Raw genomic sequence first — 12,617 nt, forward strand, 5'->3', positions numbered from 1 at the left:
CCGTTCACATCCGCCGCACCAACAACAAGTAACAACAACAACTAATTGACGCTATCAATAGCCCCAGTGAGCGCGGCGGCTGAATGAATGAAAACTTTATTTAACAGATTGCAGAATGGGTAAAATACAGTACGGCTCAATACACACAATTGTTAAGGGGATGCAGACCAGAGAAAGACGTTTGTCTTGTTTACATCAGGGTCTGTGCTGCACCGAGTGAATCCACAGTCACTTGCTCCTCAATGGGAAACCAACCTAGATTTACCATGAAGGACTGGTTCTGGCCGAACCGTTCGTTATACAAGTATCACAGAGACATTACAAAGGTGCTCACAGTTGCACGAGGGGTTCGCACAGAGATACGGGATGGTTTGAAAGCTCGGCGTTGCTAATAAATATTTTTTATATTTTTTTTATAAACTGCTCAAAGCGGCATTATTTCCGTCGTTGGGTGATCACAGCGCCTGCGCAGTGCGCACCATCCCGTATCTCTGGATTCACTCGGTTCAGCGCAGAGGCTCACCATACGAGAAATATTCAGTTTCAATCTGTTTGCGCATTTAGTATACAGTCACAGTGTTCGACTTACGTGATGATTTGCTCCATTTTAATGTAAACGCCGAAGAATAATCCTCACGAGTCACAATGTTATCCAATATCCAGCCTGAATTTCGAAAAAGGTTCGAAAAAGCCGCCTCCCCCAACATGTCGTATACGTCATGCCGACAAACGCCCGTGGGCACTGGATCAAACCATTAAAGTGGGGGGTCACACAATCTTTGGAAACTTAAAAACTTGCTATTAAGTGTCATTGCGTATTATTAATTTGATTGAAATTACGTAGTTATGGTTCGATAAGATTTATAAATTGGGGGGGGATATTTATATCATATGATATGATCAAAAAGTGAGGGAGCAAAAAGACAAGCTTGCTCCCCCAAGTTCAATAGTCCTAGAGCACCCGCATCTTCTGCTCCATTAAGTGGGCGCCTATGTGTATGTGTATGTGTTTGTGTATGTGCACACATGTGCTTGCACATAATATATGCGCCCGTGTTTGTATATCTTTATCTTCGTGTGTGCAGGAGAGGGAGCAAATGCGCACGGCTTGCGCGTACACATTCGTATGTGCACGTGCCTGTGTGCACAAATGAGAGAACACGGCAGAGACAGAGCCATGATAAAGAGGCAGTACAGGCCAACTGGTGTAGCTGTGATAAGGAGTCTGTTGTTGGTCACAATGTGCTCCAATCATAACCTCATGAAGCCGTCCTTATGCTTACGATGAGCACACACACACACGCACACACACACACGCACACACACACACACACACACACACACACACACACACACACACACACACACACACACACACACACACACACACACACACACACACACACACACACACACACACACACACACACACACACACACACACACACACACACACACACACACACACACACACACACACACACACACACACACTATAGAGAAACGCAACATCCTGCTTTACCAACATGTGCACCATCCACGATTCATAACATAATTGATCATATAAACGGAATGAAATCGATAATGGATCCATTTCATCAACATCTGCGCTGGGAGAAGAGACTTTTGCAACGTTGCCCATGGTTACGGTGGTATCTTTTTGCAAGTCACGGAAAAGTGTGACTTTACAAGCCTGTTTGGACATCAAAGACCCTCCTTCCATGACAAGGGCGACGGATGAAATGTTGAACAGCACACAGGTTGTATAGTCCTGGGCAACAGGACTGCGTGCAGGATTGGCAGTATGATTTCATGGTTAAAGTGTTCCTGTTTTCATTCAGCAAGATTTGATTCACTGGAGTCCTTGACTCGGGGCAAACGCTAAGCATTGATGTCAGCTCATTGTCAGCCTGATAATTAAATCAAATAATACAATACAGTACCAAGAATTCCACAGATGCCTGCAATTGTTCAGCTAAAAAGCGTAACCAAGACATTACAAAGGAATCAGTGCTCACTGAATACACATGTAATACTCACTCCCGTAGGGGTTCGCTGTGCGTCCGTACAGTTGGCTGTAGGCCTCCTCTGTGAGCCCGTCGTAGGGCTCTTCCTCAAACTCCTCGTCCTCATTCTGGTAGGACGTGGGGCTATCGGTGGTGGGCAGACTCGAGGCACCGGGACTAGACCTCTCTGCACCCCCTCCTCCAGCGCCTGGGAGGTGATAGGGGGGTAATCCAGGAAAGATGGTGGTCCCTCCAGCCGTTGTGTAGAACAACGAGCTGACCCTGGACAGACGATTTCCTATCTCTGCCGACAACATACCCGCTTTCTTGTTCTGCGTCGCCGTGGGTACCGGCAGGGGTGTCGGTTCGCCCCCCTCCAGTTTGATCTTGCGTTGTGGCATGACTAGCGACGGCGACCAACCCGGAGGACCCAAAATGGCCGCGGCTAAGCTGTTTCCATTATTACTGGGGCTCTGAGGCTCAGACCCCGTCTCCTCCAATGAGCCGGCTGTCTGCGAGTCACAGTGGGGCGAGTTTGCCTTAAACATTAGGTCCATGCCTCTCTCAACTATATGCTGAATCTGGAGGTAGCCAGCCGTGTACATGACCACTAGCTGTTCGCTAGCCGCCATGGTTAGCTTCCCGGTGTAGCAGAAAGTGAGGATCTGCTCGAAGCAGGCGGGGGTGACTGAGGAAGGCAGCTCAAACTGGGTTTTAGAAGAGCTGCTGAAGAGGTCGCGGAAGTAGAGGCTGCTTGCCGCCAGGACCGCCCGGTGGGCCTTGAAGGCCTGGCCTGAAAGACAGAGATAAGACAGGAAAGTGGATATCAACAGTTTGAGCTTCAAGAGTCCACTCTAAGTGACTTTGCTGTTTTCCATTAACACATTGGTCGCCAAAAACTACTTATGCCGTTTTTGCCCGCCATGCGTTGAACGCCAACAACGGCGTAAATCGTTTTTTGGGATCAATATTTCATTTTTTTCACCATGGTATTCATAATTCATCCAGTCTCCCTCCGGACTGCAGCGGCACCCTGTATGAGATTGCAACGCCTCAATACCGCCGCCTGGTGGATGGTCGGGCGAGTTACACTCTCGCCAAAACCGGAAGTGGCGCTGGTGCATCGAGGAAATCCCTCCGGCAGTCATATCTTGTTACGTGGATCCAGACAAACACTATAGTGCATTTGGATCGCTTTCTAAACTCAATAATCGATATGATTTCAGCGTTTATTGCGCCATACAAACCGGAAATGGATCTAGGAGATCGGCGTCAAATAATTGGGATCTTTTTCTTCCAGTCTCATCGGCGAACGGTAAGAGGACACTAACGTTATTTTCAGCCCGATTGTTTATTCATTTCACTGCAAACCATCTGCTCAACATATCAACCCATACTAAATAAAGCCGTTACTGACGATCAAGGAATTATAAATGACCCCCCCCCCCTTTCCTTCACGCATGATGAAGCATAATGTATACCGATCATATACATTTGAATTTTGTGATATAGCGTGTATAGGAAAGAAACGCCAATCGATAATCTATCATATGCGTCAGGGCCTATAACTCTCGTTTTTGGAATTACATCAGAAAACCTTAAAAACATTATATTCTAGACGGTATTAACACAACAATGTATGAATGAAAAAATATAACGTTCCCACATCCTGAATGATAGATAATCAATGTTGAATACTGGTTTACTGGTCTTCCAAAAAAATCAATAGACAAGCTACAGCAGTACAGCTAATTCAGAACTCTGCTGCTAGACTTTTAACGAAAACAAGGAAGAGAGAGCATATTACTCCAGTTTTAGCAGCGTTGCATTGGCTCCCTGTATCTTTTAGAATTGATTTTAAAGTCCTTCTACTTGTTTTTAAAGCTCTTAACAATTTAGCACCATCGTACATTTCCGATCTCCTGTCCTTTTATGTCCCCTCACGAGCCCTAAGGTCCTCCACAGCTGATCTTTTAATTGTTCCTGGGGTGCCCCAAAGGAAAATTGGGACATCTGCTTTTAAATTCTATGCACCACAGCTGTGGAACACAATCCCAAAAAATATTAGAGAGGCTGGCTCAGTAGACATTTTTAAACGACAGTTGAAAACATACCTTTTTAACACTTTGACTGCCGGGAGCCGTCTTTAGACGTCTTTGCTGGCCATGCTAAAGTTGCCGGGGGACGCTGTACGTCGTCTTTATATCAATATTTCAAAAATCTGCGATCGGATTCATAATGTCCCTCCGCTGGCCTGAGATACACCAGCAGGACCCACTGAGCTCTCTGGCGGTTCAGGAGCGCCATCTGGTGGCCGATCGCGCAACCGCTTAACAGGAAGCGCAGTAGAGGTTGTGCTAGATGTCCGTATTGCTTCCGGCCACTCGGGATAGGTTCCGGCACTCTAGCTCGTCACACTACATAGCGATCGATTGCCAATAACTCGATAAACAACATGATTTGGACGTATATACCATTATACAAGCTGGAGATGGACCGGGTAATAATATATCCCATAATGATAAAAATTTCTACTCGACGATGATCGCCCAACGGCGCGCGGAGACTGGGGTGAGTTTCAGCGTGTAACGTTACCGTCTTCGATAATAACTGATATTATCAACATTTGACCCACATTAGATGATTGGTATAACGCTGCCCACGGAATTATAAACGCCCCCTCGCCCATCCGGTCAACATCAGATGACGTGTAGTAACTTCTAGAAGTACGTCTAGTTGGAATTTTTTATATCGCGCTGATTGCCATCAAACTGTATTTCATCATCAATATAATGCATTTGGGGCTATATATCACGTTCTGGAGAAAGCTGCAGAAAGAGATGAAAACATACTTATACATTAGACCATACTTTACTATGAATATGTGAATGAAAAAGTTTAACGTTGCTACACAATGAACAATACATATAGGACTTTGAATGGGCCCTAATAATGGCAATGTAGCAATAGAATTTAAAAAGTTATAGCCCTGCAAAGAAGGGGACTTTCTCCATAGACAAATAGCGCTGGCAATCTATGGTATATCATTAATTTAACCTTAGGCAACCAAAGTGTTAATATTGCTTTTAATTAGCAACTATTTTTTATAATTTTTCTTTAAATACTCGATTTTAACCATTTTCTTTACTTGTGATTTTGACTGTGTGGTTTACTTTATGTTCTTTTGTTATTATTCATTGTTTTATCCTTCTTTTATCATATAATGTGAAGCACTTTGGGCTACATCTTGCATGAAAAGTGCTATATAAATAAAGTTATTATTATTATTATTATTATTATTATTATTATTATTATTATTATTATTATTATTATTATTATTATTATTATTATTATTATTATTATTATAGTAATGTCAATATAGCAATACAATTTTAAAAGTTATAGCCCTGCAAAGAAGGTAAACATCTCCATAGGCTTTCAACGGTGGCAGACGGTGGCAGATGGGCACAACCCCCGGCGCCAAATGTGTTAAGGGAAATGAAGGACATTAATTTGTTCGGAAATTAACAACAACAAAATCTTGTCTTCTGTCTTTTTGAGAAAGAATAACTCTGACCGTGTCCAATTTCCAAGTCCTCCCTCCCTGCGCCTACTGAACTGCCACCACAACCCTTTGATCCCCCCCCCCCCCCCCCCCGCACCAACGACTTCCTGTAATACTGACCTTTCACTAAAATAGAGACATCACAGTAGTGTCCCAGCAGGCGCTGCTCATTGAGGGAGCCCAGGACTGTGGCGCCGAAGTTGGGGATCTCCACGTGGAGCAGCTGGGACATGGCGGAGGAAGGAGTAGGAGGGGGATGTTGAGGTGGAGGAACAAGGACAGGGCTTCAGACGCTCACCGCAGACTCTGCCCGAGACAAATACATCTGTGGAGGAAGGAGAAGGAGAGAGTGTGAGAGAGAGAGAGAGAGAGAGAGAGAGTTAGGTGGAAAACAGGAAGGAAGGAGAGAAAGTGAGAAAATAGGGGACGGGGAGAATAGGAAATGCGCGAAAGAAAGAAAGAGATGTCGGAGGGAGGGAAAGGGAGAGAGAGCGAGAGAGAGAGAGGTGGGAAAGAATGGAGAGGATCATCATAAAGGAAGCGTAGAGAGAACATGAAAATAGAGTTGAGACGAGGTGAGAAATAATTAACAAGAGGAGGGGAAAGTGAGAGGTGAGAGAAAGAAAGAGAGAGGGAGAGAGAGAGAGGAGATGGATATGCAGAAATAGTGGGTGAGAGAGAGAACAGAGAGAGAGAGAGGGGGAGGAGGGAGAAGGGAGAGTTAGTCAAAGTCACTGCACACAAAAGATTTTCTGTACCTACTGTAAATGAGAACATTGTGAAATCTCTGACATTGCTTTAACACACAACTCAAATTCCAAGAACTTCCCCCAAGCCTTCCTTATAAGGCTCCATAGAAAGCACATGAACATCATTAAAGCAGAAAAGCGTGAGCTTTTCCAAATGGCACACGTAAATAAAGGGATCGGATCAAATCTAAAAAAAAATATTTTTAATGTATTTATTTAATTTATTTTCTTCTCAAGCATTTGGAGCGGCTTGGCCAGAGATGACAGAACACTCCTCTGAACCAGTCCCTCGTGGCACATTAAAAACCTTGACACCTTGAGCTTCCAGTGCGGTATACCTTCTGTCATCATCAACACAGTGCTCTCTCTCTCTCTCTCTCTCTCTCTCTCTCTCTCTCTCTCTCTCTCTCTCTCTAACCAGGAAACAGCAAAGACAAACTAAACAGGATAACTCATTTTTCAAACTCACAATGTAATGTAATGTTAAGGTTGATGGCTCACTTTTACAATGGCACTACATCAGAGTGATGTTGGCTCCTAGAGCATAATTGCATACGTTACTTCCTTCCTTCCCTGAAGCTTATCTTCTTTGTTATTCATCCCCCCTTACTCCCAACACACATACACATACGCACAGAGAGAGACACACACTCATTTCATTATTGAGCAATGCTGCAGAAGAGTTTCCAGGAATACAAACTGCCTAAAGAAAAGTGTCTCTCCTACATTATGCACACACACAAACACACGCACTCATACATAAAAGTGCATGGCATGCATACAGATTGCAATACAGAGTTGCAGACAAGCAGAAATAGATTATACTGTAGTGCACACATGCTCAAACTAACACACACTACACTTTGAAATTGCTCTTCGTTATTTGACACACACACACGCACGCACGCACGCACACACACACCTACACCTACACACACCTACACCTACCTACACCTACACACACACACACACACACACACACACACACACACACACACACACACACACACACACACACACACACACACACACACACACACACACACACACACACACACACACACACACACACACACACACACACACACACACACACACACACACACACACACACACACACACACACACACACACACACACACACACACACACACACACACACACACACACACACACACACACACACAGCGATATCCCAGACAGTTCTGACCTGTGCTAGCCAATCTTCTGGTGGTTAGGGGAGCCGGCAGGGAGGACACAACACACACACACACACACACACACGCGCGCTCGTGCTTTTCTTTATCCTCTCTTCTCTCACTCTCTTATATCTTTTTTCTCTCTCCCTCTCTCTGTGATCGCGTCTCTATCTCTTTAAGTGTCAGTCCCTCTTACTGTAAAGCCTCCACTGCTCTCTCTCTTCTCTCACTCTCTTCTATCTTTTCTCTCTTTCTCGTCTCTCTCTGTGGTCACGTCTCTCTATCTCTTAAAGTGTCATTCTCTCTCCTCCACTGCTCTCTCTTGTCTTATAAAAAATACTCTCTGCTCTCTGTCCCCCTCCCTCCATCCCTCTCTATCTCTCTCCCTTTCTCTTTCTCTCAGCCTATCAAGCTACGTATGCCCCAAAGTTCCATTCTCTCTACTCTCTGTCTATTTCATCTCTCTGTGGTTCAAAAGCTCCCTCTGTCTCTCTGTCATTGTCTCTCTCTCTCACTTTTTCTATCATTCTATATCTTTCTTTCCCCTCTCTCTATTTTCCAAGGGTTGTATGCAACAAGTGCAAGGAACAAGGAAAGAGGGAGAGAGAAAGAGAGGAAGAGAGAGCAGATCGAATCAATGAAGAAAGGAGTAGGAGGCTCAGTGTGTGTGTGTTTGTGTGTGCAGATGTGTGCCCTTGTGTGTGTGTGTGTGTGTGTGTGTGTGTGTGTGTGTGTGTGTGTGTGTGTGTGTGTCTATGCAGATGTGTGCCCTTGTGTGTGTGTGTGTGTGTGTGTGTGTGTGTGTGTGTGTGTGTGTGTGTGTGTGTGTGTGTGTGTGTGTGTGTCTGATCAATGCAGCATCTATACGTCGCAGGGCGAGAGAGGGAGGGAGGGTGAGGGAGAGAGAGAAAAACACACGGCTACAGTTACAGACAGAAACAGAGGAGAGAGAAAGAGAGAGGGAGGGAGGGAGGGAGAGGAGAGACAGAGAAAGTCATCTGAGGACAGTAGAGAAAGATGGCAACTTCAGCCGCTCTCGCCTCCAGACACAGAGGCCTATAGGGTGTTGAACAACCATATTAAATCCATATGATATCACACAAAGGGGTCGTGTCTTCAACGTGACTTGTTTTTCCTAATGTCTAAGGGTTAAGAGCAACATGTGTGGCCAAATATCGTTCTGCTAAAAGGGGCACGCCACCCAAAAACAATGCAGATTTACTAAAGCTCTAAACAGTGTTGCACACATTAATTTAATTGAATGTCGAATGAGTTTGAATAAGTCCTCCAATGATGTCATCGGAGGACACTGCAGAGACCAAAGTCTTCCACGGATCGGTCAGTTTGTGAGATCAATGTAAATCCTAATTTCAACCGTGGAGGCGGACAGTTGATTCAAAACACTGTAACTTAAATCGATCAAAAGGACAGCTGTTGGAAAGCTAAAGAAATGAACAACAATGTGAAAAATGTATTCCACCGGAAATGGATGCCTTTGAAAAAGAATCGCTCTGAGGTCCAGATATCAACAACAACACCCCTGAGCCTGCCCTGTGGAAGAAAGCCGACTGAGTAACGTAACGTAACGTTAACTAGCTAAGTGTTGTGTGACGTTAACGTTAGCTTTCCTAGATACTTTGTCACCACTCAGTGCTCCTAGTCTACTCTTCGGTGCAACGCAGCTCACGTTTGGCTAATGCTCGGTAGAATGCGGTGTTTGTTTAGCTGTAATGTTAACATCAGTGTTTTGTAGCCGGGGACTTAACAGTCCGATTACACTTTGCACTGTGGGGTCACATGAGATTAGGAGGACTGAATGGGATCTTTAGCAGGAGGGGCTGCTGTTGCATCGGTCAGCTGAGCTGAATTGTAGGCTCATGGCAGGTGTCTGAGAAAAAAGGAGAGCGTACTAAAATGACTGGAGAATAGAGAAATACTGTATGTCAGCAGAGCAAAGATGAAGATGCTTATCAGTCAATCAGACCGGAAGGCTAAACCCATTCTATCAGTCAGTGCCCACCCCCTTCACTCTCTGAGTTTCAGATCCTACCTTCTGGCTCCAGGTTCAGATTTATCCATGTAACCAATAGATACAGGCACTCAGTCAGTCCCACTGTCATTTCCATTCTGACCACAGGCCAGGAGGGTAGATAGATAGTAGCGATGCTATTGTTCTTTGATTATGTTGATGATAATGGTGACAATCATGGTGATAATGATGAGGGTTGTGACAATGTTTCACAATGCTGCCGACCTAGGCTAACTATGTCCATTTTGTTTATGACATTGTCGGCTATGTTGTTTACATAAGGTTGTTGAATTGTACTTGCATATCCATGTTGTATTTATATTGGTGATTTATGTTGGTTTTGTAATTGATGTCCCAGAAATTCAGCACTTTATTCTTGTATGTAATTGGGAAGGTCAACGAGTCTGCAACATTTACAAAATCTTCTATATTGAATCACAATTTGTATAAATATGGTGTTTCCACTCAATTGTTCAATAAACTACTCAAAATGGTTTAGCAGCAATGGGCTGAACGATTAATCGATTTTAATTATAATTTTTCTTTTTCTTTTTAGATATATATTTTTTAATTTATTTAACCAGGAAGTCCCATTGAGATACAAGAGATCTCCTTTGCAAGTTGTTGTTATTGTTGTAGGAACGGTTTGGGAGAGGGAGGTAAGGGGTTTTAGATTGTGTGTTGTGAAGTTTAGACTTCAGAGAGGGAGAGTAAAGTACAGAAAAAAAGGTACCGTTGGGTACCGGTATCGATTCCCAGGTAAAAAGAAACATTTTCAGGCTCGGTGTCCCGAACAGACCCATCGCGTAGGCCAGATGCAAGCCGCATTTTGCAATAAACCTCTGTGGGACTGGTTAAAAAAAAATATTATAATCACGCAATATCTGTCAGAAGAATCGCAATTAGATTATTTCCCAAAATCGTGTAGCCCTAAGCAGCATCTCTACACCTTTACCCTCATTGAGAAGGCAAGGATCTATGATTCTATGGATATGTAAGGTCGCAACAATCACCCATTGATATTTACCAGGAAGTTGTTCGCTTATATTCTTTCAAAACAGTGTCCATACCTACTCAGCTTTCTGTGTTTGCTGAAGCTAAAGGTGTGAAGTTACCATATTGGATCATGAGAGGTTCAACCTATTAGTGACATACAACTCAGATTTCAGGGAAGTACAGAGAATATCTCCCTCTCGATGGGAAGGATGTGAAAAAAGAGCTCTGGTGACAAGTTCTGCACAAATAACAATCAGTATTGTAAGTATGTCATGATATCTTATTATATCATTATAAGTATGTAATGCCTTCAAGAGGACTTAACCACAAAGAAAACATGTTTTTGAGTGGAGGGGGATCTTTTTTTGCCCTTTTCATACATTTACTCCCATCCCCCAATTATGGTGTTATGCCAATTCCCTCCTGGTCTTTGCGCTACCCTACTGTTGGTCTGGGAAGGGTGTAGACTACCACACCACATGCTACCCTACTGTTGGTCTGCGGAGGGTGTATACTACCACATGCTACCCTATTGTTGGTCTGGGGAGGGTATAGACTACCACATGCTACCCTATTGTTGGTCTGGGGAGGGTGTAGACTACCACATGCTACCCTATTGTTGGTCTGGGGAGGGTGTGGGGCACAATGGTTTTTCAACACAAGTTCCCTTTTATACGTTTCAGCTGGGACAACGGCACTGTGGCTTGCTTGGCGCTGCCCACAGTGCTGAACTAAACAGCAGAGAGGCAATTGAAAAATCTAATTTCTCTCTATCTTAAGAACATTCACTTTTACAAAAACAGACTGAACGGATATATATAACAGACCTGCTGGGGCAGTGGACTGAGAGCAGGGGACATAAACAGGCTGGATAAGATGGTCAGGAAGGCCAGTAGCGTGGTTGGGGTGGAGCTGGACTCTAGCGAGGGTGGCGGAGAGGAGGAACCTTGCTAAGCTCCAGGCCATCAGGGAAAACCCCTCCCACCCACTATACACAGACTTGGCTGACAGGAGGAGCATGTTATAGGCTCACACTACCTAAATGCAGCACTGAACGGCACAGGAAGTCCTTCATTCCGACAGCCATCAGACTATACAATGCATCACTGTGCCTCACTGCATCACTGAGCACAGAGTGACAGTTACCATCTCCCTGGACTCTTACTGTTTTTTTTTACACTGTGCAATATTACACCTACTGTAGACTTCAGTATATTTTTACTGTATTTATTTACTGTATCTTTTATTCTATTTTTATTCTATTTAATTTTATTCTATTCTTAGGCCATTTGTTTTGTTATTCTTATTCGTGACTTGTTCTGTCTAAATGTTTAATGTTGAGTGATTTGCAGTGTAAAATTTCCCTCAGGATAATACATTTCTATTCTATTCTATTCTATATCTTTGAAAAGTCTCCATTTATTCAACACTTCTGAATTCACTGACAAACTGAACTGACAAAAATAAGGTGCATAAAAAAGCAAACAAAATTCCTCCACAGGCTACTCACCATCATTAGTAGAGCGGCAAGCGGCGTTTGGGGACAGAGTGAAATCTTCTTAAAACACTGTCCCTCCACTCATTCCTGAACTTTTTTGTTAAGTCCTTCTCAAATGCCAACTGAATTAAATTGGCCTTGCGTCGATGAAGCATACTAAGGCGATGTTCTGTAAAGACGTTCTTGAGGGTAATTCTCACAGAGTGCCGTGCTAGCTTCAGTAGTGTTGTTCTTGACATCAGTGCCCACTAGGGCTGTCCCCGACTAAGGATTTGGATAGTCGACTTTGATTGAAAAAAAAAAAAAAAAAAAAAAAGATTACCAGGTTTTTTTTACACCCTAATGCCCGCCCATGGCGCCGGGTCTGGTGTAGACTACCACATGCTACCCTATTGTTGGTCTGGGGAGGGTGTGTAGTCTACCACATGCTACCCTACTGTTGGTCTGGGGAGGGTGTAGTGTAGTCTACCACATGCTACCCTACTGTTGGTCGGCCACATGCCTTTTCCGATACATATTCTTTACACCTGACAGCTAGGAGTTTCACTGGGAGAGTGTAACGCTCGCGGAGGTTC

General features: G+C 43.9%; 1 protein-coding gene across 1 annotated transcript in view; it reads right to left on the bottom strand.

Annotated features, from left to right (window-relative positions):
- The window catches only part of nacc2 (NACC family member 2), a gene marked incomplete at its 3' end in the record, with an annotated part of 83,614 nt that overhangs the window by 19,885 nt on the left and 51,112 nt on the right, over window positions 1-12,617 (bottom strand). The window contains exons 2-3 of the mRNA XM_084324897.1: window positions 5,692-5,896; window positions 2,041-2,799 (exon numbers count right to left, since the gene is read on the bottom strand). Of these exons, the coding sequence (XP_084181023.1) occupies window positions 2,041-2,799; window positions 5,692-5,803 (871 nt within the window). The 5' untranslated portion in view covers window positions 5,804-5,896. The remainder of the gene's footprint in view (window positions 1-2,040; window positions 2,800-5,691; window positions 5,897-12,617) is intronic.

Source organism: Notolepis coatsorum, assembly GCF_963971535.1.
Source record: "Notolepis coatsorum genome assembly, chromosome: 11".
Classification (NCBI taxonomy): Eukaryota; Metazoa; Chordata; class Actinopteri; order Aulopiformes; family Paralepididae; genus Notolepis; species Notolepis coatsorum.